The 26341-nt window shown below is 51.7% G+C and overlaps 10 protein-coding genes across 10 annotated transcripts; 3 read left to right on the top strand and 7 right to left on the bottom strand.

Moving 5' to 3' along the window:
* Positions 1 to 742: 742 nt before the first annotated feature.
* PFICI_02553 (uncharacterized protein) lies at positions 743 to 2851 on the top strand (the record flags this gene model as incomplete). Its single annotated transcript, XM_007831134.1, has 4 exons — positions 743 to 1399; positions 1496 to 1581; positions 1690 to 1773; positions 1903 to 2851. The coding sequence occupies 4 exons, from the start codon at positions 743 to 745 to the stop codon at positions 2849 to 2851; spliced, it is 1776 nt and encodes a 591-aa protein (XP_007829325.1).
* Positions 2852 to 3207: 356 nt separating this feature from the next.
* PFICI_02552 (uncharacterized protein) lies at positions 3208 to 4083 on the bottom strand (the record flags this gene model as incomplete). Its single annotated transcript, XM_007831133.1, has 1 exon — positions 3208 to 4083. The coding sequence occupies one exon, from the start codon at positions 4081 to 4083 to the stop codon at positions 3208 to 3210; it is 876 nt and encodes a 291-aa protein (XP_007829324.1).
* A 1474-nt stretch (positions 4084 to 5557) lies between these two features.
* Positions 5558 to 8535, top strand: PFICI_02551 (uncharacterized protein; the record flags this gene model as incomplete). The annotated part of the gene is made up of 4 exons (XM_007831132.1): positions 5558 to 7409; positions 7473 to 7675; positions 7740 to 8047; positions 8115 to 8535. 4 exons carry the CDS (start codon positions 5558 to 5560, stop codon positions 8533 to 8535), a joined length of 2784 nt encoding a protein of 927 aa, XP_007829323.1.
* Positions 8536 to 9347: 812 nt separating this feature from the next.
* On the top strand, positions 9348 to 9959 carry PFICI_02550 (uncharacterized protein; the record flags this gene model as incomplete). Its single annotated transcript, XM_007831131.1, has 1 exon — positions 9348 to 9959. One exon carries the CDS (start codon positions 9348 to 9350, stop codon positions 9957 to 9959), a length of 612 nt encoding a protein of 203 aa, XP_007829322.1.
* A 222-nt stretch (positions 9960 to 10181) lies between these two features.
* On the bottom strand, positions 10182 to 11912 carry PFICI_02549 (uncharacterized protein; the record flags this gene model as incomplete). The annotated part of the gene is made up of 1 exon (XM_007831130.1): positions 10182 to 11912. The coding sequence occupies one exon, from the start codon at positions 11910 to 11912 to the stop codon at positions 10182 to 10184; it is 1731 nt and encodes a 576-aa protein (XP_007829321.1).
* Positions 11913 to 13525: 1613 nt separating this feature from the next.
* PFICI_02548 (uncharacterized protein) lies at positions 13526 to 14864 on the bottom strand (the record flags this gene model as incomplete). Its single annotated transcript, XM_007831129.1, has 3 exons — positions 13526 to 13996; positions 14060 to 14384; positions 14449 to 14864. The coding sequence occupies 3 exons, from the start codon at positions 14862 to 14864 to the stop codon at positions 13526 to 13528; spliced, it is 1212 nt and encodes a 403-aa protein (XP_007829320.1).
* A 977-nt stretch (positions 14865 to 15841) lies between these two features.
* PFICI_02547 (uncharacterized protein) lies at positions 15842 to 16693 on the bottom strand (the record flags this gene model as incomplete). Its single annotated transcript, XM_007831128.1, has 1 exon — positions 15842 to 16693. The coding sequence occupies one exon, from the start codon at positions 16691 to 16693 to the stop codon at positions 15842 to 15844; it is 852 nt and encodes a 283-aa protein (XP_007829319.1).
* Positions 16694 to 17825: 1132 nt separating this feature from the next.
* On the bottom strand, positions 17826 to 19735 carry PFICI_02546 (uncharacterized protein; the record flags this gene model as incomplete). The annotated part of the gene is made up of 6 exons (XM_007831127.1): positions 17826 to 17956; positions 18016 to 18187; positions 18241 to 19115; positions 19181 to 19425; positions 19493 to 19569; positions 19640 to 19735. 6 exons carry the CDS (start codon positions 19733 to 19735, stop codon positions 17826 to 17828), a joined length of 1596 nt encoding a protein of 531 aa, XP_007829318.1.
* A 2035-nt stretch (positions 19736 to 21770) lies between these two features.
* Positions 21771 to 22313, bottom strand: PFICI_02545 (uncharacterized protein; the record flags this gene model as incomplete). The annotated part of the gene is made up of 1 exon (XM_007831126.1): positions 21771 to 22313. One exon carries the CDS (start codon positions 22311 to 22313, stop codon positions 21771 to 21773), a length of 543 nt encoding a protein of 180 aa, XP_007829317.1.
* Positions 22314 to 23379: 1066 nt separating this feature from the next.
* Positions 23380 to 25098, bottom strand: PFICI_02544 (uncharacterized protein; the record flags this gene model as incomplete). Its single annotated transcript, XM_007831125.1, has 1 exon — positions 23380 to 25098. The coding sequence occupies one exon, from the start codon at positions 25096 to 25098 to the stop codon at positions 23380 to 23382; it is 1719 nt and encodes a 572-aa protein (XP_007829316.1).
* Between the last annotated feature and the right edge of the window lie 1243 nt (positions 25099 to 26341).

Below are 26341 nucleotides of genomic sequence, written 5' to 3'. Positions count from 1 at the left end.
TCGATCCAAAAATCAAGTTCATGGGCTCGCAACCTAGGGTGAACTTAATCCAAACAATGCCACCTACCCAATGGCGTTGATAGTCACATCGCTTAACACAAAGCCACAGTTACAGGGCTGAAGTTCTCAAACAGGCCATGCGCAATAGAGTCTTCTAAGAGGTTCCTGTCATGAGCCATTCTTGTGATGATGCTCATCTTACCGTTTGAACTAGAAGGCATCATGAACCGGCCGTGTAGGGCATGTACCGGCTATAGTCGCTAGTTGGAAAAAGAATATGCAGGTACTTTTTTGACCTAAAAAGGTGAAAAACAAACTACTAGGACGTTTCGTCATTCCATGATTCCCACTACGGAGAACTCCTCGTCCAACCCAGCAGCCCAGCCAACGGGGTAGACATCTGCCATGGCACTAGTTGACAGACTCGAACCCCAAGCGGTCTTTGCCCTGTCAATAGCAGCGCGATCGACCATGTCTCTTGCCCATCCTGGTAACAAAAGTGCAGGCATCGTAATATGGGGAGACAGGGAGGCCCGCCTTGGCCCAGGTGCGCTTGGGTCAAGCGGCTCGAACACTTCCGTCTTAGTCTTTGACTGTCAAACCTGTCAAACCTGCCTTTAAGAAAACCATGGTGATCCGTCACATTTGACCTTTCTTGGGTTTTTGCTCCTTGTCGTCTTTTCGTCCAAAACATCCAAAGGTCCATCATTCTAACAAATTTCCCCAAGGGCTGCCACTCATTATGGATCTGTACTCGTTCCCTACGCTGCCACCCAAATGGGACGCCATTGGCCGCTTCTATATTGCCTTTGGCGCGACATGGACGTTTCTCGTCCTCTGCGGCATGGGTTTTCTCGTGGCGAACCGGCGGATGCCCATCCTTAGAGTCCGCGGAATTGGACTGTCACTCACTTCCATTGCTTTCCTTCACTGCTACTGGATTCTCGCCCAGGTCGTCTACCCCATCGGCCAGTCGGTCCCCGTTATTCTGGCCTACGACATTCAGTATTTCTTCATGGGCATTTGGTTTCCGCTCGGCATTGCCCTTTTCCACGCCTCCAACACCCGCTTTCTGTACGTGGCCGAGATGCAGAAGCAATTCACTCTTTCACACTACCGGAAACGTTACACGGGCTGCAACGGCGCCTCGACATCCTGGCTCTGCCGCCTGAGGAATATGCAGTATACCACCAGGATATTGATATACATTGGATTCGGCATGATCTTTCAGGTCCTGTTGACTGTCGGCATGTGGTTTGCTTGCAAGAAATATCACCCAACCTATGGCATTCCCGGCACGGAGCTCAAGGGCGCCACCATCCCGGAGCAGCTTGTCGACCTGGGCCGCGGCTGGGAATGGTGGCCATCAGTCATGTGGCAGGTGATCTGGACATGGATGGTACGCGTTTCTCTGTCCCTCCCTCCAAGCCACAGTTTGCTGCTGCTTGTTCGTTTTATGTGATTGTGGCTGACATGGCTTTTTTTTATTTTGCAGGTCGCCCCCTACCTCATCTGGAAAGCCTGGGGAATTCGTGATACTCTGGGCTGGAGGACGCAGACTATTGCATGCTGCCTATCAAAGTAAGGATTCTTCTCACCTGGGTCTCGGCCCTCTTTTGTGGCCCCATGTCGCCCCTGGTCACATGTTTTATAGCCGAGCTGACATGCGAACTCTTTGTTACTGTGTAGTCTCCACGCGACGCCTCTATTTTTAGCCTCATCTTACGCCCCTGCATTCGCCAAGGTCAATATGTACTTTGCGCCCAGTGAATGGTGAGTTTACGATTATGCACCCTATATGATTGGATATAGGCGATGGTTGTAGAGATGTGTGTGTGTGTGTGTGTTTTGTGTCGTACAAGGACTATTAGGTCGCTGACACAATTGTGCCCGTCTTTTTAGGATTCATCTTTCCATCATGTTCTTTGAGATCTTTACCGTCTTTGTCCCTTGCTACATTGTCGTCCGCCAAAAGATTCAGAGCAGGAGAGCCGCCGACGCCAACACCAGGTGGGAGAACTCGTCTCAAATGACACAGTCGACGCTGGTGGGCTCGGTGGTGGATCCCAACGAGTGGAAGAGCATGTCGCAGCTGGAAAAGGGCGAGTCGCACCTCACTTCGACAACAATCAACAACCGGGACAGCAGCGGCAGCGATTGCCTGCTCACCATGCAGGCTCTCGACCGTGTGCTGGTCGACAATCCGGTTGCTCTTCAGGAGTTTTCGGCTCTCCGCGACTTTTCGGGTGAAAACATTGCCTTCTTGACCAGACTTGCACGCTGGAAGGCTTCGTGGACCCAGCTCCATGCGGCCGCCTGCACCGAAGATGAACTCCGCGAGGCTTTCACCCATGCCCTGGCCATTTACACGGATCTCATTAGCCCGCGCGATGCCGAGTTCCCCGTTAATCTGTCATCACAAGAGCTGCGGGATCTCGAGGCCGTCTTTGAGGGTCCGGCCCGCATCATCTGTGGCGAGGCCCGGGTCAACACGGCATTGCCATTCGAGAGTGCAAGGACTGGCCCCCCTTCGTCGCCAATGGACCGCGCCGTCAGCCGGGACAGCAAGGACACGTCGTCTGGTTCGTCCAACAACGATGCACGCATCGACTTTGGCGAAATGGTCGACCGGGTACGGTACATGGGCGAGATCTCCGACGGCTTCACCCCGCGCGTCTTTGACGTGGCTGAGCGCAATGTCAAGTACCTGGTGCTGACCAACACGTGGCCCAAGTTTGTCCACGAGACACAGCGACGGGAGTCGTTTGAGAGTGAGCGCTCTGCTGCCACTGATGTCTCGGAGACGTCGCTAGTCGCCCGAGTCGCCGACAAGGTGCGGTCTTTCCTGTAATGCGAGCGCAGATAACCTACAATAAATCTGCGTCCATTGTATGGAGTGACTTAAAGCTTTTTGGGGGGATGATGACCGTTACACTACCGCCACTACGGCTTTCTTGACCCAACAAAGGACACGTAAAATTTAATCCTCTTCTTCATGTTATGATACCCATGCGCTACGACAAATAGCTTCTTCACAATAAATAATCTTCTACTTCCCCCCACTTGAAATGGCTACTTGCTCATGTCCAGTCCCTATAAAAGTGTGAGATTTCATTTTGGTGTGTGATAATGAAAACTTTCTTCAATGTGGGAGCTTCAATTCATCCCTTGGAGCTGCCCGTGGCTATGACCAACGTCTGCCCTCATCTACTCCATGCACCGCGCAACATACTCCAGTCCCGCCTTTACTGCAGCATCGACATTCTGCCCATGCAACATCCCCTCACGCGGCAAGCCAACCCCAGTGGTCGTCTTCTCGCCGCCGTCCGTGTTGCTTCCATCATCATCGACCAACAGCCCCGACGCGCGGAGAATCTGTTCCGGCGCCACCGTCGCGCGACCAGCCTTGAAGACAAACTTGGTCACCAGCACGGCATACACCTTTCTCCTGAGGCCGTCATCGGCGGCAGAGAGCAGGGCCTGGGGACCACCCAGCACGTCAATCTCAAACGGCAGCTTGGCGCGAGGCTTTAAAAAGTAGGTCACAACATAAAAGGAACGGTCCGTCCATGCCAGGACGCGCGACGAGACGTCATACGCCGCGTAAGGGCGCACCTCGCGGAGGAAGCGGCACTGGGCGCCCGCGAGGATAAAGTTGGCGGGTCCCAGCCCCGCGAGCCCGTCGCTCAGCAGGTCGGCCAGCAGCCGGGTGCGGCCAATATCGGCGTCGGCGAAAAAGGTGCTGTTGGACTTGTGCACGTTAATGTCCAGATCGGCAGCGACGGCGCGCGACGTGGTGACCTGGTGCCGAAACAGGCGGGGCGACGCGGCCAGGGACGTGAGAGCGGGCGCCGTTGCAAAGGGGACGCCCGGCGGTGTCACGGCGGCGATCTTTGCCTTGACGGCCCGGTGCCAGGGTGGGAGTCGAGGCTTCAGCAGCCGGAGGACGGCGGGGAGGATCCTCAGGGTTGACACAAAGGGTAGGGCCTTATAGTTGGCGGCTGCGATGCCAAAGAGGAGTCCTAGACCGAGCAGAGAGCCGTAGGATAGGGCTTGAAAGCCATTGATGAGCCGGTCAATCATGTTGTCTCTGCTCCAGTTGACCTCTATTAATCAAGGAACCTCTTTCAAGCTTGGAGGGAAGAATTTTGACTCCTTTTGATTATATATGGTCTACTGTAGAGTATATAGTTGAAGACTGGCGAGGGTTGATGAGTTAATAAATGGAAAATATCTAAATGTCGAGGCGGACATAAGAGTGGGCAGGAGAGGAAAAATTAAAAGAAAAACCAAAGTCGACAATCAGTTTTCTTTTCGAAGAAACCTGCCTACTTGGCAATCTACATATGCTCAGAATCCTTGGGATGCTCTTTGGCGTTGCTGCAACCAGCTGACCCACAATCCTTCGGCACGCGATTTTGAATGGCGTCGCATTCTCTATATAAACTTTGACTGGAATCAGAGCTCGTAGAAAGCAGGTTTCTGTTTCAATCTTAAAGAGCCATTTCCCAAAATAGATTTTCTGCAGATGTATGTAACAAAGTAAGCACTCTATTCTTCTGGGCTTGGTCGCGTTCCGATCGTCAGGGCCGATGCCTATTGAAGCTCACCACCAACCGTACAGTAAAAAGAGTCGGCCGTCTTTGCGCAGTCCGAGTGCACTAGACATTAAATATTGTTACAGTACTAGAGCTGGCTGGATATGTATCTAATGTTAGCTACTGCCAGAGAAAACCAAAACTTGTCGCGCTTAGTGGATGACAAGTTGACCAGATGCTCTCTTGAACAATAGTAAGCTCAGCTCGGGGCCTGGCAATAGTGAGGCGGCCGACCGGAGCCACCCACAAATTTAGTGGGTGCCAGTGCCTAAAAAGGAAATGGACATGGAACACAATTGGCTGCCGAGTGGCCAAGCCACGTGCGTACTATCCCAATTGCTTGTCCTTGCTGCCATCTGTGGCAATTGTACTGTAGTTGTATGGGGTAAAAGTGGCCATTGTTTGACGTAGACTTACTTTTCCTACGTGTGCATGGTCGACTTCTATACCGAATGCGTCTCCGGGCGGTTTTGCTGCTCACCGGACCAGTGATCACCACAGCTGCTGAAGACGTCCGAATCTGGAGAGAGTCTTCCCTGTAAGCATTATCTGTGCTCGGTCGCCTCACTTTTATCGACGTTGGTAACCAGATCGCGAGACTATTCTGTGTTTGCTAGACAGTAAGCATGGATACCTTTGGGCTTTATCCTGCTCTAGCAAAAGCCATTGTGGCAACCCGTCTTGTCTATGAGAACGTGCTGATCATGGCTTGCGGCTTGCTGCTTCTCAAAGGGGAGAAGTATTGCGCGTTCAGGATACGGGGTTCTTTCTCAGAATTACTATCGCCTTGAACTGAAAACTGGACTGAACCACGGTGGTTTGGTCGACAAAAAGAGGGCGTTGCCGTCTCTTCCACATTAATTTGCCTTGCATTCTCCTCAGTCACACAACATCATCATCATCACCATCACCAAGTCCAGAAGGTTGCGAAAGCATTACCTCGTTTTCCTTTTGTCATCATGTGGCCCATGTCGAATGCCCTCTACCCGGGCCTCAAAGATCCCGCGGAGCAGCAGCGCCCAGGAACCTCTGATACCAACCAGAGTTGGTTCACCTATGGCACCCGTCGCTACAGTGCCTCCAACTACTCTCGAAAGGCCTGGTCGACTCGACGAAGCGCACGCACCGGTCGAACGGGCGAGACGGAGGGAGGAGAGGACCTGCGAGACCTGCTGCGACAGAGCCAAAAGGCACTGACCAACCTTCGCGGCAATGAAGAGGCAGATATTGGTACGCAAGGATTCCCTGATGCAGACTCGGATGTGATCCCTTTCAACGATCCATCATGGAAGAAGCCTCTATGGCGAAGCCTGTCCAAGAGGACCAATGCCACCGGGGCTACCAGCGCCAGCGTTGTGACTGGAGAGTCCTCCCAGCCACCGAGTGCTGAGCCAGCAGTCGCGAGCTCATCCGGCCATCACCATCGCAGGCGATCATCCTCGAGACATCCCCCACCTCCCGCACGCGCAGTGCGTAGCAAGCGCATCCCCAGCGTCGCGTCTCGCATGGACCCCGACGACGGCGAGCCGGACCCGGTCCCTGCCTATCAGGAAGTCGAGGTTGGTCGAGCAGTTGTGCCCACTCTAGCCACCAAAAGCCAGGCGGCTCCCACACAGAGGTACAGTACGGTCAACAGTGGTTTGAGAAATGACTTTGAGAACAGTCTGTCCCGCCTGGACCTGATCTCAAGCCCCTCCATCAGCACCATGAGCTTCACCGGCTTGGGTAACAATGGTGCTGGAATTGGCTTTGCCAGGGTGGACTATGATGCTCAAGTTGAGCAAGCCCGTCACACTCAGGACAGCCAGAGTCCCCAGGCCGTCACCTTTTCCAACAATCCCTTTTCTAACAACCCATTTCACGCCCGAGCAAACGAGCGAGAACCCGTCAGTCCGCTCAGCCCCAACAGAAACTCTATATACCGCAACTCGTACCGAAATTCGGGGGCGTTCGGCCAGCCGAGAGTCGTGACATTTTCCAACTTTGACGAGGTGGCCATCACCAGCAGCGCCGACTCGCGGTCCATGACGGCCCCGACCGTCGACACGTGGGATCGGCTCGAGGGGGCTTCGGAGAAGCCCACGGCCCCTGCCGAGGATGCGCTGCCGCCGCCGCCAAACACGACGTACCTCTACGGCCTCCCTCTGGCGGCCGTCATCTTTGCCCTGTCCCTGGCCGTCTTCCTGGTGGCCATGGACGTCAACGTCATCGCCACGGCCGTCCCGCACATCACGGCCGAGTTCTCCAGCCTCGACGACGTGGGCTGGTACGGCAGCGCCTTTCTCATGACCACGTGCGCGTTCCAGGTCCTGTTTGGCCGCATCTACACCATCTTCCCGGCCAAGCTGACGTTTCTGGGCGCCATTGCCATCTTCATGATCGGGTCCGTGCTGGCGGCCGTGGCGCCCAACTCGACCGTCTTCATCGTGGGGCGCGCCGTGCAGGGCATGGGCACGAGCGGCATCCTGTCGGGCGGCCTCATCATCATCTCCCAGGTCGTGCCTCTGCAGATGCGCTCCATCCTGGGCGGCGTGATTGGCGCCATGGAGGGCGTGGCCATGATCTCGGCGCCCATCATCGGTGGTACGCTCACCGACAAGCTCAACTGGCGCTGGTGTTTCTACATCAACCTCCCCATTGGCGGGTTTGTCCTGGTTGCCGTGTTCTTCTTCCTGCGCATCCCCGAGCAGAATCGCCCGCAGCAAGCCGTCAAGCGTACGTGGGCCCAGACGGCTCGTGATCTTGACCTGATTGGTGCCGCGCTCATCATGCCGCCCATTGTTTGCATCCTGCTCGCCCTTCAATACGGTGGTAAGTTGTGTCCCCAAGATTTCTCAATTGTCATTTCGCGTAACTCATTCTATTTTCTTACAGGCTCAAAATATGCTTGGGATGACATGGGTGTGATTTTGCTCTTTGTCCTAGGTTTTACCTTGTTCCTTGTCTTTGCCTATTCGCAGCATGTTAACGCAGATACGGCCATGATTCCCTTTCGAATCATTAAGCAACGTTCTATCCTTGCAGGTTTCTGGTACATTTTGTGTACCGCGTCGGCCCTGGTTGTCATGACCTACTTTGTGAGTCTAGAGGGGTTTGCCCTAAGTACAATGATGAAACTTGAATGCTAACCGGATGTTATAGCTTCCTCTGTGGTTCCAGCTCGTCCTCAACGCAACGTCTACGCAATCCGGTCTTCGTCTGTTGCCGGTGCTCATCGGTGTCATTGTCTCTGTTCTTCTCAGTGGTGCGCTCGTTTCTGGTCTCGGTTATTACACTCCTTTTATGATTCTCGGATCGATTCTCATGTCTGTCGGGATCGGCTTGATGTCGTCAATCTATCCCGACACGTCTAACACGCTTCTTATCATATTCCCTGCCATCTTCGGAGCAGGTGTAGGTATAGGTTTCCAGCAGCCCCTCATTGGAGCTCAGGCAGTCTTGTCCAAAGAGTAAGCAAACGGTCATTTTCTTTTCTTCACGAGACATTCAGAGTTCTAATTCGTGGTTGCCAAACAGAGACATTCCCATTGGAACATCAATCATTGTATTTGGCCAGACCATTGGCTCCGCAATTGTGCTCTCGGTAGGCGAGTCCGTCTTCCAGAACCAGCTCAAGAACAACATCGAGTCGTACCTGGGCATCGTGGTCAAGGACGCGCACAGCCTCATGACCGAGGGCACGGCACAGATTGAGGCGACCCTATCGCCGGAACAGCTGCCCGTCCTGCGCGATGCCGTGAGCAAGTCGCTGACCCAGACTTTTTACGTGGCCCTGGCCATGGCGGGCCTGTCCATGATTGGGTCCCTTGCCATGGAGTGGAAGTCGGTCAAGAAGATTGCCAAGCAACAAGAGGCCGAAGAGGCGGCGGCGGCGGCGACGGCGGCTGAAGCTACTGCGGCATCGCAAGGTAAGTCGCAGGGTGAGAAGATGGTTTAAAAATATGAGCAAGGCCGGAGCAAAGGATGGATCGGGGAAATGAGCAAAGTGTGTCTTGTCATTAATGTCTTATGGATGTTCGGAGTTGGGGGGATGCGGGTACTCTTCTATTCTTCACAATCTTGTATAACTTCCTATTTCTTTTTTCCTTTTTTCTTATTACATGGAGACGAGGAGCAGTCCGAGGGTCGAAAACAATAATATTCATTTGTCTGTGTATTTGAATTTGGTTTCATTATCTGTTCGCATTAGACTTTGAGGAGAAACAAATCAAAGATGGAAAATGTTGAGATAAAAGGCCAAACACCTTTTTGGCGTCTTTCCCGGCATTTGAGAGATGTATTTTGGGCAGGTGTCACTGGTAGAAATAGAAGCCCCCTGCGAACGTCGATTGGTGGTCCCCTGGCACCACTCGCTTAGAGTTTTTAGGCCACTGAATACCCCTGAAGATTGAGTCAGGTTCGGGCCAAGACCCCTGAATGGTACCTACGTCACTGGTTCCAAGTTCCAAGAGATCCCTGAATTGGCAATAGGTACGGACAAGTTAAAGATGCTCCTGCTGCTCGACTCGACATGTGCTTTTAATGTCCTGGAGGTTCTTGGAAATCTTTAGCAAATTTCAGAATAAATACTCTCAGTCATACAAGAAGCAAGAACATTTTACTGTCTGAATACACAGCTCAAAACTCGGCGGGCCTTTGGTGCATTCTCTCAGCGCAGACATTGTCAATTGGCCCGGGGCTCCTGGTGCCCAGAGCCCGCTATACAAGATACGGCCCTAGCGAGTCCAAACAAAGACAAAAGAACAACAAATGTTCGTCCCAACTTTAATCCTCTCCACAACAGCCCTCGCGGCTCTCGCGTCGGCACGGGGCACCATTGTGGTAACCGTGGGACCCACGATCCCGACCGACGCGCCCGAGTTTGTGCGCGAGGACCTGTTCACGTCGGCCGTGCTCAACTCGACCAACACGTACCGCACCCAACACAATGCAACCGGCGTGACCTGGAACGCGACGCTCGAGGACTATGCCTCGGACTACCTCAACGCGTCCGACTGCGCGTTTGCCCACAGCGGCGGCCCCTATGGCGAAAACTTGGCCCTGGGCTGCTCCAATGCCACGTCGTGCGTCGAGGCCTGGGGCGACGAGCGCAAGAGTTATGATTTTGGCGATCCCCAGTTCTCCGAGGACACGGGGCATTTCACCCAGCTCGTCTGGAAGAATACCACGGATGTGGGCTGCAGTCGCAAGCTGTGTGGTGATTCCGGCTGGTATCTGGCCTGCGAGTACTGGCCCCGCGGCAATGTCGAGGGTCAGTATAGCGAGGAGGTCAGTGCCGAGGAGGGAAGTGATGCCACGAGATATAGGCCGCAAGTGGTTGCTATCGTCGCTGCCATTTTCGCCTTGCTGTCGGTATTATGATCATGAGTGATAGAGAGCGAATTACCACTGCTTTTTGGGTATGGCCAGGCGTTGGTTTTGGATACCATGTTGCGCCAAAGGCTCCCAAGCCATGGCCACGATTTTGCATGCACGCTCAGCGTGCTGGGACAATGCATCAACGAATATGTATGATTATCTTGACGTAGAATTCAATATTTATTAAGAACTATTCATTATATCATGGCGGCGTGCATTATTCGTTTATGCAGTAAACTTGCCCTCGTACATCTTGTACCTCTTGCTCGAAGTAGAGGAGGAACTAGACTGGGTCACATTGCCGACCACCGTTCCGTTCTCGTTCTCGTACTCGGCCCACGCGCTGGCAACCGACCACACGGCAACGCTCACCTCGGCCCCGGCGGGCAGGTCCCGAGTGGCGACGCTGGCGCTGGTAAGGGGCTGCGTCGGGTAGAAGAGCACGGTGCTGGCATGTACACCGCCGTCGACAAAGAACTCGGCAATGCTGCGGTCGATGAATGCCTGCACGCTCCAGGACGCCAGGGTCTTGCCGGTTCCATCGCTGTAGACGTCGGCAACGGAGAACTTGTCCGTGAAGAAGACATTGTCAAAGCCGCGAATAAGGCCGCGGTCCACGAAAAAGGGCGTGTCACCGCTAAAGAAGAATCCGGAGCGAAGTGCCTCGCCTGAAGCCGGAGACGTAAAAGTGATGTTGAGCGTCGAGTACGACGTCAGCTGCGTCGTGTTTAGTCCCGTCACGTTGGCCTCAATGTACAGCGCGTTGGACGAGACGTCCGAGTAATCGACCGTCACGGTGCCGTTGCCAATGGTGGACTCATTCAGCGGTGCGTCCAAGACGGGGGTCGGGTCGTAGAGCTCGTTGATGACCACCCAGCCTATGCGCGTCGCGTTGGTGAGGTAGTTGGCCCGCGGCAGAGTCATGGCACTTCGCCAGTTCTCGAGATTGCCGGTCGGGACCGTCTGGGCGTACTGCCAGTTGGAGGCCCAACCCAGGTTGACTGCATTCTCGTCATCAGGCAGGCCGTAAAAGTACTGCGCAGCATAGTTGTCCTTGGCAAAATCGGTCAGGCGCGTGGCATCATCAAGGGTTGTAAAGTGCGTTCCGTTGAAGTCGCCAGGGAAATACTCGGTGATGGATCCTCCAAGAGGCGCGCCAGGCTGGACCGAAATGGTCATGACGTACTTGCTGTCGACAATATTGTAGTCCTCGTCCCTCACGGGCATCTTGACGAGGTTGGGACACTCGTACTGGGTGCCCAGCAGGCCGTGGTGCGAAAAGTTGGAGGCGTGCGTCCAGTTCTTCAAGTCGGGGCTGGTGAAGATGCCCACGACGAATTCTTGCGACCACGCCACGACTGCAACCCAGTGGTCCTCGTACCAAATGACCTTGGGGTCGCGGAATTGACTGCTCGTGCTGTCAATCACCGGGTTTCCATCATAGTACTCAAAGGTGTAGCCGCCGTCGTGCGAATAGGCAATGTTCTGAGTCTGCGGCCCGGCAGAACCGTCTTCGTAGTAACGGGCCAACGTGAAGATGGCAACCACACCATTGTCCTGGTCTGGGAAGAATCCAGAAGTATTGTTCACATCGACTACTGCAGAGCCGGAGAATACATAGACCATTTCCTCTGGAGGGAAAAGGGCAATGGGCTGGTTTACCCAGTGGTACAGGTCCTCAGAGGTGGCATGTCCCCAGTGCTGATTGCCAGCGGCGTTTCCGGTGGGATTGTACTGGTAGTAAATGTGCCACGTGCCATTGGCATCGACAAACATGCCATTGGGGTCGTTCATGAAATGTTGCGGAGGCGAAAAGTGAACCTGGGGACGGAGACCGCCAGTGTAGTTGCCCTCGATTGGCACGCCCGTTGGGACGGCCGGGTTGACGTAGGTTGCAACATTTTGGCAGCTTGCTCCTCCCACGAGAAGGGCTGTATACGCCAACGATTTCAGCATGGTGGCGTGGCTGTCTGTCTATTGGCGGCTTGCCGTTCCAGGTTACCCCAAATCTGATAGACTATGGCGAGGATAACAACTACGTATAGAAATATCCTGAGTGCAGAGAGGGAGTGAGCTCTATTTATTCCCAAGTCGAGAGACACCCCCGGCCTAGGTCAAGTACACTACAACACGATGGAGCTGTGATTTCACCATTGTGGACTCTTGACGAGACCAGTTTTTTCTTGCTGGGCGTCAGGTCATGCCCAGACTTTTCTCGTGACGAAAGCGCCGAGTATTATCGCGACCGCCCAAAACTCTATTCAGCCATATCCAGGATCTCGGGCCACCCGACGAGCCAGGGTCAAGGGCTAGGTAGGTCTAGGATGGATGGGAGGGGGAGAGAAGTTGAACTCGGTCTACTCGTGCATTTTGTCTAGGGATGACACGGCAACTGTTCCTAACCAAAACAGAAGAGAGCGAGCGGGAAACGACGCGATAGTACAAACTTGCAAGTGGCATATTTGGGTAATTGCAGGCATTCGAAGCATGTACCAAATCATAGGATCAGCCAAGCCCCGAAACGGATTGGCCCATACTGGATTCAGTGTAAACCCGCTCCTCATTTGGAGCGCCCAGTCTGATTGTAATCATAACCAGTATCCACCGCGGCTACGGTACTCGTCAGACGAGCGGTAGAAGCCGGCCAGCATTCTGGAAGATGGAAAACAAAAGAGGGCGGAAGGATGACAAACATGAGTTTTTGCGGGGAAATAGCGCGCGCGGGGCTACAGTGGCTGCGGGTGGCTTTCTTTTCAGCCATTCATGACCCCGGGAATGTCCGCCCAAAACATCATCGTTATTGGGGACTATGGGCACTAATCTGGGGTCCAAATGCTCCAAACGGGCCGATTATTACTGACTCGAGGCTGCTATGGATGTGCTTTATGGTGTGATTTCCTCTCCTGAGGGCTTTTCCTGTACTCTCTAGTACTGAATTTCTTACCAAGACTGCCAAACTTGGCAATAATTCTTGTTCACGAAAAGTATTTGATAATTTTACGTCATCTACCTCGGACCGACATTCTCCCAATCAAGTGAACGAATTGGTTTCACAGTCAATACTGTCATTCTATTGAAATGTTGAAGCACATTGAGCTGATTACGATTGGCTACAACAAACGCGTATAAACGTGAAAAATCTTAGTCTACTCTACGTATTCTTACTACAGTTGAGAATCAGCATCTGCGACGACCTTGATTCACGCATTCGGCAGGTAGATGCGTTCCCAGTGTCACAGAGCGAGGCAGATTGAGCTTAAAATTTCAGGAGCCTCAACAGCCCCAATTGTAGAAAACTTGGAGGACGTGGAAAACTGCGGAAATCAAAATGTGGAGGCCCGAAGCCTGTGTCGAACGCAGGGATCGCAGAGGGCCAGGCAGCCTTTGCGACTGGTATGCGCGCTATTTCGTAAGACAACTTGCTTGGAGCTTTGTCATCTCGCTAGTAGGCGAGCCGCATTTTTGGCAATTTCATCAAATTGAACACATTATATATCCTGTGCCCCCCAGAACAGACTCTATAGGGTGAAAATCTGTATCATTTTGTAATGACATACACGATACAACAACTACAAAGTCAAAGCTTGCTGCCCTGCCGGGACATTGAACGGGCCGTTTTCTGCCAATGGAAAGTTGGGCGTTCCATCATCATTCCAAGTGAACTTTTGTATCCTTGTTGTCCGGTACAAGTCGGCCGCCGGGTTCGGCGTCGTCTGGGCGTGGTACACAACGTAGTCCTCGGAGCCGTCGGGCGACGTGGTGAAGCTGGCGTGGCCGGTGCCGTAGATGCCGGTCTTGGTGTTTTGGTGAAAGACGCAGCCTTCCGTGTGCTTTCGCCACGACTGGTATTCCATGGGGTCGTTGCCCACCAGCTCCAGCATGCCGAGGCAGTAAAAGGGCGTGTTGACTCTGGCCGCCGAGTATATCACAAAGTTTTGGCCCGTCTTTGGATTGGTGAGCTGTTGTGGGCCCTCATTGGTCGCGAGGCGGGTGGGACGACCGTATGGGACCTGCTCCCATGGTTGGTTTGGAACGCTGATCTATAATCATTCCATCAGTCTCAATTCAACTTTTGCTAAGAGCCTATTATGTATGTCACTCACCATTCGACGGTCACTAAGGTTTGACGAAATTGTCCATGGATCAGACATTGCCGTGATACACAGATTTGCAGGCCAGCCAGAATATGCATTTTCCCAGCACGAGTAGATGTGATACAATTTACCCTCGAAAGAAAAATAGGTTCCGTCAATGGCAAATTGATCATACGTGTTGAGCATGCTCTTCAGGGTGAAGTTGGCGGTCCACGGGTCAGGACCGCCGCCCTCGAGAACAAACATTCGATGGTTGACGGCAGGGCAACTGAATGGACACATAGCATCTTGCAATGGTGGTGGATTGTCTGTATCAGGCGTGGCAGTGAATATTCTATGGAGCAGAGGCCAAGTGAGTAAGAGGCTCTGGGCTATGATCAGCATGAGGTTTCACTTACATGTACCAAGTTCCTGAGATATTGTGAATCTCTGGAGCCCAGATGGAAGTAGACCATGGTTGGCCTTTATCTTCGACCGGATCAGGAGTAAAGACGGTTCTGGTCTCAATCTCATCCCAATTGTCGGTAAGGAATCGACTACGACGCAAAGTGACATTGTCGTTGGTGGTATAGGTAAACAGGTACCAATCCCCATCGTCGGCGGTATAGCGGGTGATGAAGGGGTCGCCGACGTTGACCGTCATGACGGGGTTGGAATACGTCGCATTGGTGCTCTTGTTTGTGCCCACGCTGGCGGGATCCCACGAGACGCCAGAGCTGCCCACGTTTGGGTCAAACTGCTGAGCGGCGACGCGGCCCAGCCCCCAGCTGCAGGCAAATGCAACGCATGTTCCAAAACCTCGTGTGACCAACATGATGATTCTCTAGCTGTCAGGCCCGTGTAAGAGGAGCGAGGTGTCAGAGGACTCCGGACACCAAAGCACCTTGAGCGGAAAGCCTGCGCTTTATACGAAATTTTAGGTATTCACATTTCTTACCTTGCATATGCACACAAACCGCTTGGCCATGTGCAATGACGCCCCGAGCAAAGCGTCCAAAGAGCAAGGATGGCATAGCATTTCGGTTCAAAAACTTTCCTCTCAGTCACTTGGAAGAACAAGCAGCGAGGATCATCACGGAAGCTACCCCGCGAACCCCGCAGAGACCGCCAGGGGTGAAAATGGATAACATGATCTCCCCGACTCCTCATCAAAGAGTCAATTGGTCTCTGAAGAGGCTTATAGTCAATCCTGTCCTTGTATTAGACGTCTGTGATGACGGGACAAGGATGCAAGTGCAGCCTTGCTGGAAAATCATGTGGCTGGGGAAAGAGTTGGGGTTGTTGGAGAGCGATCGCTTAGTATTCGCAACGACGGAAGCTTTGCTGCTTGGTTTTTTGTAGAGTCATGAAAAGTCTCCGATGCTATAAGCATTGCATCGATGGACTGCACGATGTTTTCTATTTATATTGGACCTGGGAAAAAAAGAGTTTCGACACGTGGGCAGTGACTCGCGAAGAGTCAATTCTTGATCACTACTCGGGTAGGTACAAGAAGCACATCGACCAAGCTTTGACGCAGCCGTGTAGTATAAATCTGTTTCCACACAATGTATAGAGTGCTCCATATGTGCGGACCGCTTCGGGCCGGAGCTATGCAGCACCCGTTAAGCTTCACCTACTTGTTGTACTGCAATGTCAATTGCGATCAAGAAATGTCAATCAGCTAAACCATAATTGGGCACCTCGTGTGCTTGTACAACAATTCAAGTGATGTGGATTTCGTGTGAAAATTCCAGTAGCAATTCATCAAGTAATACTCGGTTCTCAACATATCTCAAGACTTGCTCTAATCTACACAAAAGAAGCACCATTGGCACCAATAATCTGGCCCGATATCCAAGCACTCTCCGGGCTCGCGACAAAAGTAACAACATTGGCAATTTCGGCCGGGTCACCCAAGCGATTGAAAGGACTGGCGGCCTTGATGCCGTTAATCATGGCTTCGGGCTTGCCTTCCATGAATAAATCAGTAGCAGTAGGTCCGGGAGCCACGGCGTTGACCGTGATGCCCTTGGCGCCGAGCTCCTTGGATAGCGCGCGCGTCATTTGTTCGACGGCGCCCTTGGTCATGGCGTAGACGGCATAGACGGGCGGGACGGCGCTGCTGCGCGTGATGCCCGTCGAGATGAAGATGATGCGACCTCCTTGGGGCATGTGCGGCGCCACCTTTTGCGCGAGGAAGAGCGGCCCCTTGACGTTGAGGTCAAAGACGCGCGTGTAAATGTCCTCGGTGACGGCGGCCAGGGGCTGTAGCGGCATGATGCCGGCGTTGGGGACGAGCACGTCGATGCGGCCGAACCGCGCCACGGCCGCCTCTACCAGCTTCTCGATTTCCGGCAGCTTGGAAACGTCGGCTTGCACGGCGAGGGCCCGGTCTGCCCCAATCTCCTTCACCAGAGCATCGGCGGGTGTGCTATCCCGCGAGTAGTTGATGACGACCTTGGCGCCTTGGCTGGCTGCCTTTTGCGCAATGGCCCGCCCGATGCCCTTGGAGGCGCCTGTGATGAGTACAACCTTGTCCTGGAGAGACATGTTTGCGAATACGGCTACAGAAGAAGAACCAGCGGCGGTTTCTGTGTCTGTGGGTGAGGAGGCTGTGGAGGTATGGGCCAGGTTCTTGACGTGGGAGACGATGGATTTCATTGATCTAGGAAAGTCGTTTCTGTGGTAATTGTAAATGCTGGGTAGAGCTTGTGCAACTTGGAATGATGCTCAGACAGCTTTATACAAGACAAAATTGAGCAGCCATGGACTTGATATTTATCTTCACTGGCATGTCAAACATGTCACAGACTCACGGCCATACACGGAATAAGCTCAGGGACATAACGAGATCGCCGCATCCTTCAAGAACCAAAGACTGCATCGTCAGGAGTCGTTACTAAGCCACGTCCGCATTTGCGTTCGGCTATAGAGCTCGAATTTAGTCCACCTACGTCCGATATGGCGGGGCAGAAATGAAGGAGGATCTGGACGGGTGGGCAGCTCTCGTAGGGCCGAACTCAGCAAGATCCTAGCGGGTAGTGGGCACCAATGGCAGGTAGTGTTATATGCGTAATACGTGTGTACTTGTTCAGAGCCATTATATACATGAACCAGCCAAATTTGCGGGAGGCCCAAGAACTTGCAGTTAGTACGGTCATCTTAGACTTTCAATCATGATTAGGTAGACGAGTATTGCTATATGTCCATAGGTCCCTTACAATACGAATGCTGCGCTTGTTTTGCTCAAGAATTGTAATTATTCACAGTAAAGTCACTCGGCCTGTACGTGCTTCATACACTAAATCCATCGCGGGGCAAGTCGCGACTCGCGTTACGGAGATACGTCGGTGGCGTTGAGTGGACGCTTTTACAGTCGACTGTCCCAAAAAGGTTCATGCCTTGTGCCAAATCCGCGAGCACTGTCTCGGCTTTGAAAGAAGTCTGAGTCCCTAACCCCGAAGCTCAGGTCCTTGAGCTCCAAATCAGGAAAAACCTGTGTGGCCGTCAGCCAACCAAGCTGCATGCACCGTCTAATCCCTATGAACGAGGCGCAATACAGACTTAATTGCACTCAACATCGTGAACATGGCATTGTATCTCAACCACAATCGAACTCTGGTGCTGTTGGCAAAGATCAAAGAGTATCCCAATGATGTGATTGAGGGCATATTATTGATAATATATTCCCATCTCATGCGAATTCGCTCCATCATAAATGATTGACTATCTTCTCGAGAATTTTTGAGTTCGCTTGACAATCCAAATGATGTTAGGCCCATTCTCAACAAATCTACCCATGGCGATGAGTATCCGGCGAGACTTCAATGGCCGTGGCAGCAGCTTTCTCAGCATCATTTGCCATGGCACGCTTCTCTTCCTCGTTGACGCCAAAGAGGGCGTCCATTTGTTCAAGAGCAACACCTGCAGTAATGTCAGCCATCTGCCTTGCATGCTAAATTTGACAGTGGAAATGGACATACCTTTCGTCTCGGGAATGAGGAACCAAACAAAGAAGAACATAATAACGCCAAAACTGCCAAAAATAAGATAGGTACCGTATCCATTGGCACCGACCGTGACGATCATGTTGGGGACAGCCCGGGCGACGACAAAGTTGAAGAGCCACTGTGTGGCTGCGGCCAAGGCAACATTCTACGGTGCTGTTAGCATGTGTTTACCTGTCACAAAGAATGAAAAATACTCACAAGAGGCCGGAGACGCTGGGTTGGAATCTCAGAGACATAGATCCAGCAGGCAGGTCCCCATCCAAACTGGAAGAATGCCGCAAAGATAAAGATGCATACCAAGGCAACATATCCTTGCGGAGTAATAGGCGCGTCCTTGGCCGGCGGCGAGATTCTCACGTACAGACCAATGTAGAACATGCAGATGGACTGTCCAACAGAAGAGACCAGCAATGATCGCCGGCGTCCGAGCGAGTCGGCCATGAAGAGGAGGAAGATTGTACAAGACACCACTTTGACGATGCCGTAGATTCCCGTGCTGAAGAGCTGGTTCGAGGTACCACTCACGCCCAACTGAGAGAAGATGGTGGGAGCATAGGTGTTGATGGCGTTTGTTCCAGTCATTTGTTGCCAAACCATGAGGAATATGCTAAGGATGGCTCGCTTGCGGTTCGTGGGAATCGTGAACATTTCCTTCAGTAGGGTCCATGTGGTGGCATCACCAATGAGTTGTCTTTCGTAATTGAGCTGTTCTGAGATCTCGGAGATCTCTTCCTCGAGATACGGATGGCCTTCGGGCAGATTCCGCACTCTGGTCAGAATTTGCCGCGCTTCCTCCCACTTGTCCTTTCTTGCTAGGTATCGAGGCGATTCGTTGCTGATCATCATAAGAGAGAACAAGAGTATCGCTGGAATAGCTTGGACGGCAAGGGGAACAATGTACATGACTTTGCCCTTTTCGTTCAGACTCGCGCCGTAATTGATCCAAAAAGCAAGCATACCACCAGTGACGATGAAGAGCTGATAAAGACCAGTCAACAAGCCACGGATAGCTCGAGGTGCGTTTTCGGAAACGTAAATGGGATTGACGACACTGGCACAACCGACACCGAAACCTACAGAAATTGGTTAGAAGCTTGTCGATTATAATATAAAATCGAGCATATAGAAAGGAACGAACCAGAAAGGAGACGGCCAATGTACATGGCCTCGATGTGACCCGATGCAGCGGCTTGCATAATGACTCCGAGCATGATGCATACCGAAGCCCAGATAAGAGACCACTTTCGGCCGATTATATCAGGAATAGGGAAACCGGCAAGGGCTCCAAAGAAGCATCCAGCTTGGAGAACCGATACGATATTGCCCTTTAGATTAGCAACCGCAACCGAGTCAATTTTGCCGTTGTTGACGAAGCCGTAGTCACTGTATATCAAGACGTGGTTAGTATTCTCAAACCCGAACTCGGCGTGATCATGGGGTTGTCACCTACTTTTGAAACGGCGACATTTCGATCACACCTCCAATAACACCACTGTCCCATCCAAAGGACATGGCACCGAAACATGCCTGTATCGCGAATTGTGAGTATTCTTGAACTGCAATGGCCAGAGTCACTTGCGCGAGGTTGAAGGCTTACCGATCCAGCCAACAAGTAGACTCTCCAGTTGTAGATCTCATGAGGATCAGTGTTCATCGCCTCATTTTTGACGATGAGCTTGAGAAAAGAAGCCATGATGGGCGTGAGGACTTGGTCCTGTTCCTCTGTTTTGTTCCCTAATTAATGCTGATCCACGAGTGGAAACCTGGCCTGACTTTGCTAGGTCTCCAGCAAATTGGTGAAAGGGATCTCCAAAAAAACGCGAGAAGCAAAAAACTCAGACCAACAAAGTCGTGGAATGTCCTTTCTTATGAGAGGCGCCCGACTGCCAAAAATCGACCCCCGATCTGCAGGTGGAGGTGTGCTCATGGTTGTTTCCATGGGTTGCAGCACATGGTCCCAATAAATTGGAGCGGCCAGGCGGCATAGTACTTCTTTGGGGGGTTGGTTGGAGCGAGGTGAGAAGAGCTCTAGACGTTGGATGGTGAGCAGGTCAAGCCATTCTTGGCGCAATGGAAGCTCAAGAGAGGTGGAAAGCTGTGCGATCTGCATTTCCCACCAAACAGATGGCCTGGCCTGACCTGGCCTTGTCCCGGGCGAGCGTTGTATAGCCCGTCGTCTCAGAAGGGGGGGTGGCCTCGCTTCACAGGGACTTGCATCTTCTTGTGCTCGATTGGGTCCGCCCAGGGCCAAGGGATTCACCTCGGCCCATCTTCCCGCGTGGATTCTCTCCACGTTCCCCTACCAAGTCGTAAGAACCCGTACCCCAGAACCCCATGGCACAAAGCTGACGCTAGCATTGCCGTTGTTTTCTGGGGGTTAGTGCCAAGCCTACAAGCTGTAAACGAAGTCGCCAGCTTACAAGGAATACATTATCATCAGTCATCATATGTCACGGATGCCGACAGGAATAGCCCGAGCCAAGGCGGTGAAATCATTGGATATCCCCGGAACGCTGCTTGTACGATATGTCGAGCACAAAGATTCTAATGTACAGTGGATATGGTACTTTGGCAAGGCTTTCTCACTTGTGATAATGTTCAGACGTGGTAGCTAAGTACCATGTAGGCATAGTACAAGTCTACGCGTCGAGTGAAGGGTTCTTTCTCTCTAAACTGTCACTGGACCCTGACTTGCACATCCTGGATCGATGCAATCTGGTTGCCACACCCTGCTTGTGCATGTGAGTGGACGGTTAGTGTATAACATCATGCGTGGTTCCTCGTAAGCACACAATAGGATGAAGAGCAAATGGTTTGTACACGCACAAATAGACGACACGACGCAATAAAGTGTGACTGGTTTGCTAGAACAAGACTCCTTCCTGGAACTGTAATCTGGGTTGGTGATATTAGCCAAGAACAAATGAGCTGTTCATGGGCTCCTTTGTCGCGACGGAGATTGAATCCTTTCTTTTTAGGCTCAATGCGGGGATGGGGGAATGGGAGAATCCTTGGACCCCCGGACCTGGCCCTGGACTTTGGACCACTTTCACTCTCACCCCCACCGGCGGAGGCCGCGTAGTATTTAGCACTCTCACTGATTGGCAAGCTGTGCAAATTGAGTTTGGGGAATTGGGGCACGCATAAACTCCTGCGTGGAGACATTTATCATTGCCGGTCAAGGTCGTCTTTTTTTTTTTACGATCGATAAGAAGAAATGCATATGAAAAGTCCGAGTGCCGCTTAGTTAGGCCCGATAAAATGGAACAACTTGAAAGGGACGACTCGTGCTATCACTATAACAGTGCCGATTCAGCAGTCTCGTTTACTCTAGCCTCTCTATGATATTGTAGTGAAAACATTTCCTTTAATTGATCTGTCACTGTCGCCTGATCCTGCTTCTTGAATTCGGGAGGAGACACACGCAAGTATGGCGCCCTCATAATAGTTGTTTTATTGGCCCGCATATATAAATCCCATACGAAAGTCTTACAAGACGGATCAAGATCATCATGTCATGACTATTGGGCACAGATATTGAATCAGCAGTGGTGGCAAATTGAAAAATTGGCCCATCCAGCCGGGTATTGTATGATATGATCCGCAGTATCGTTTCGCTCCCCATTTCACCCAAACAACGACTTGTTTCTCCGTTCGCCCCTTGCAATAACCAATGTTCTATTGATCGACCCATCCTTGATTTACCCAGATCTATCGAGGCAAGGCGATCAAAGTTCAAGAGCATTGTATATTATCATGGAAGCCACCAGCACCATCTGGAACAAAAAGAGCACCACAATCGGCGTCTTGATGGCAAACATGGCCGTCGAGTCCGAGGTAGTCACCGCATAGGCCGCGCCCGAGCAGACGAATTTGGTATACTGGATCGCCTGCTGGCAGGGCAGGGTGTGACAGGTTGCCGTGTCGCTAAAACTGTACCAGTACATGGAGTTGGCGTCGCCGTCCGACGACGACAGGCACATGCCCGGCATGTTTTGTCTCTTGGCCATTATGGCCTTTTCCGTGTCATCGTCGTCGTCGTCTAGTTGTTCGCCTTCGCCGCCGCTGCTGCGTCCCCAATTCGTCCAACAGCCGCCGCTCGCTGCAACCCACAGGGTCGGTGTTCCGCCGTTTTCGCATGCAGGTAGGTTCGCGATATAAAGAGACCTTGCACCCCAGGTTGTCCTCCAACATTGATTGAGGCTGGGTGCTATAAAACTGTTTGAAAAGGGGTGCCCACACAAGTTGTCGTTGAAGAGCATAAAAGACATCTTGTCTACCGTAGTCTTTCGTGTGAATAAGAAAATGTTTGGCAATTTGATGAAATAATCATATTATTACTCGAGACGAAACTTCAAAGTAAGAGATCACTCCATGCAAGCTATATAAAATTTCTTAGACAAGCCATCTGCAAACGATTTAATCGTGATTCATCCTGAAGAAGTGGTTTCAAACGTTATTAAGATCGAGGCGACCTAATCTGTACCTACTATATCACCATCGTCGACGTGTTGCTCGTTGACTTGACTTTTAGGTTATTCAGACTTCATTGGAGAAAAGCTTCGTAGATAATGGTGGATTTGTATACATATATCGTCAAACAGGAGCACATAGGCGGTTGTCTCAGACGGGAGCAAGATACGAGACTGATATGATGGAACACTTTCTAAGCCTTAGACTGCAGATAGTTCATGCAGTCTGTGAGCCTGATCTTCTTGGCGTGATAAATACCTCAACCACGATGATCCCGCTCAGCCAGGCAAGTGAGCCTGCAAGACGGGCCAAGAAAAGCCCCTAAGCAATCAATAAATCCTCCAAAGCTTCTAGAGCCAAGACTATGTCTACTTTTGCCACCAATAAGCATCTGTGAGAGGTTACTCTTTTCAGTCAGGCCATCCTCGCATTGCTGAATGTTGACTTGTCAACCATACTGCCAATCTTGGCATCTGATCCAGTGCAACGGTCGCGCATTCATATTCAACGGCAAACGCTTCTGAAAAATGAGTCAGCCATCTCTCGGCACTGGACTTGGCCTTAGCTGATATTTCCGAGTTTTATTCTCAAACATCATAGCCTTTGAAGCACTTGTCGTTGCAGAGTCAGTCGTGCCACATAATACAAGATTTCAAGCCATGCAGGATAAATACAACCCTTCATTAGATTATTGGACGTCTATTGAATTCGATAATCATATGCTGTACATGCAGTTTTGATTCATACAATCGGAGATTCCCAAACTTGAATGCCGGAATTCCTGAAAAACACATACCAACGCCAGAGCCTATGCAAGGCTGATGAAACGACCATATCCTGACATATCCAAAAGACTCCCCCTTTCTATGATGCCGTTTTTGTTTGCCCATTTCCAACTTGTACATTCTTGGCGACATCAGGTTTCTGAGGCTTCTCCGACTGTCTGATGCGTGACGCAATAAAATCTGGCCATACATCGTCCACGACCCCAGCAGCAACCAGAGCAGTGAAAATGGGATATACCAAGACTACGACGACAAGTATGAGGTCAAAGATATGTACGAACCACCACAGGTACTGCTTCCCAAGCGCACAGTTGACGAATTCATACTTCCATTCCCAGGCGTCCTCGTCGAACCAGGCGCTGAGCAGGCCGGCATTACCGCCAAACCCGCCCATCATGCTGCGTACAGTGACTTCTCGTAGGCCAGGGTGTCCAGGCTTTCCGGGAATAGCCTTCTGTTGAGCCTCATGCCACCGTACAACCTCCCAATTGCGATCATCCAAGCTATCCCCTGTTGTCTGGTTGATGAAGTGGAAGATATCACAACCTTCGTGGTCGTGGCCATTGATGACCAACCCATGCCGGCCCTTGCCGCTACCTGGCGCGTTAATGTCCTTATGAATGCCGTAGATACCCTCGAGAAAGCCTTTGGAAGCATCTGCAGATAGTTGATATTGCTCCTTGACACCGCCTCCCTCCTCGGAAGAGTGGAAATCAAAGAATGGCGCATCAACGCAGACGCCTTCGGGTTTGTACATGGGAATATGCGTCAGGACCAAAGTGAAGTGGCCTTGATACTCGACGGCGGCGGCAGTGTTGATGACATCGTTGACAAAGGTGTAGGTATGATCCTGGAGCTCTGGAGTGATCGCTGGCGTATCCAGATTCATATTGTTGATAACGACGATTCTGATCTCGGGCGCTAATCGGTTCGAATCGGGGTTCTTTTCCGTATCCATGATCGTCGCGTTCAGGGTCGCGTTGGTAATGGGCAACTCGAAGCGCAACTCGTAGGCAGCCTTGCCAAAAGCCTGCTCGAATCGTTCGAGTCGTTCAATCGTCAGATCACCTGCGTACCCTACGTCATGGTTTCCGGCAATGTTGATGATCCGGTTGCGCCATACTGTGCCATTGCTTCCTTCATTACCAAGATAGCCAGTCAGCTGGTATTCCTCGGCAGGGTGCACAGCGACCTCGTCAGGCACTCGTTCACCCCCGGCAAATGCTCTGTTCCAGTATCTCCAGCTTCGCCTCTCGAATTCTTCGTCGCCGATCCACTGGCTACCCAAGAGATCTCCAAGTACCGTGACGTGTGAAGGCTTGGTCCACCACTTGAGCGTTCGGTAGATGTGGGCAAGATAAAAGTCGTTGCCAAACAGATCGATGCGTTTCCGTATTGACTCGAGAGCGTCTGGTATATCCTCGAGGTATAGATCTACCAAGTCGTGCAGTGATTGCCGTATGCGTTCCCGAAGGGAACTGTGCGACGTTTGGAAAGCAATGTTCAACGCAAAACTCTTTAGGTGGTTGAAGGGGGTGCGGTACGTGTCCGGTAGTGAGGTGTCACCCTCGAGCTGGGGATCACCCAGCGCGAGGAGACGAAAGGGCGCAATGCTCAGATCAACATTCCCAATGTGTTGCTGAACGGTCGACTGGAAGGCGGCTGTTGCTGGTTGCGAGTCGGGGAGCGGGAACGCGCAGCCCAGGAAGACAGGGTAAAGGTACAGGTAGGTCGTGATGATCAAAGCAAAGGGGACGAGGAGGCGCAAGACATTGCGAAGAAAAGCCGCGGGGGACATGTAGCTGGCGGCATGTGGCCGAAGCCAGCAGAAAATTGCAAGAGCTCAGTTGGCGAGAGAATCACGTATGGCGTTGCCAGAGACGCAAATAGTGAAGCAAGTCTAGGAGATCATCGTAGCTTTTTTTCTGGGTTGAGAACCGTGCTTCAAGATCTGAGAATAGGGGATCCGCATGCAAGCAAAGACCCTTGGCGCTTACCATATTTAGGAGAGCTTTGTCCAGTAATCATGGGCTCAGGGGGGAAGGTTTAGCATGTTTTTAGGTGCAAATTGGAACGCTCGGCAGGGCCCGCGGTTCCGCCCCAAGGCACATCGCATCGGGGCACCCAGTTACGCTAGGAAATATAGCAATGTGACCGCTGGCTCAGGCAACTTTCGGGCTTGTGGGCACAAAACCATTGAGGCCGTAAATTTAAATACGATCAGTGGTCACTCGATCTGCGTGAAAGCCATTGCCAGAAAGACAAGAAAAGTATTGCCTATTTGCGTTCGCACCAATGACGATCATATCAGCAGTTGCCATGAGCTCTACAGTGGCAAACATTTCCACGGCGCATCCCTCGAACATGAACTTATGATAACATCTTGGTGACATACCGAATGCCCGATGCTATCCAATGAAGCAACCGGAAAGCCTGGGAAATCGGCTATCATAGTTACGTGATCAAATGATCCAAAGGACAGGCCAAGTCCCATCGCCGAATGGCTGTGGCTCTCAAAGTTTTCTTGCCGTGCTGTCCCCATACCACCTCCTAGACCTAAAAGTCTTGTATAAGACAATCCTCGCCAGTGACTCAGTGATGCAGCATATTCCAAGCCCCATCCAGGTAACACTTCAGATTTGATTGAACCTGTCTAGCAATTTCAACTATTGGAGCTGACGACGAATTTCTGATCGGCCTCTGCTCCGTCATGTTAGAGCATACTTTGATCCAACTCATATAGAATTATCCTCCTTGCCTCTGTCAGGCTTTCATACGATCCTCGAGGCGGGAATCGTGACTATGGAATTGCGCATAATATAGTTAATAAGGGTGATTGGACTATTCCCTCCTAGGGAGAAAACACAAGGTACCCGAAATCATACCCCAACTGTCAACACAAAAATCCAGTCATGCAAATAAATGCATCATGCCAGCCACATCATTCATCAATTGCTAGCTGCCTATGTCCAAAGCATTGTTCAAGCGTCACACATTGTGATCATCTATGAACAGCAAGTGTCATTCTGACGTGTACGGTT

The sequence above is a fragment of the Pestalotiopsis fici genome, assembly GCF_000516985.1.
Source record: "Pestalotiopsis fici W106-1 unplaced genomic scaffold PFICI_Scf_2, whole genome shotgun sequence".
NCBI lineage: Eukaryota > Fungi > Ascomycota > Sordariomycetes > Amphisphaeriales > Sporocadaceae > Pestalotiopsis > Pestalotiopsis fici.
Note: the sequence above shows the minus strand (reverse complement) of the source record. Positions and strands in the feature narration are given on the sequence as shown.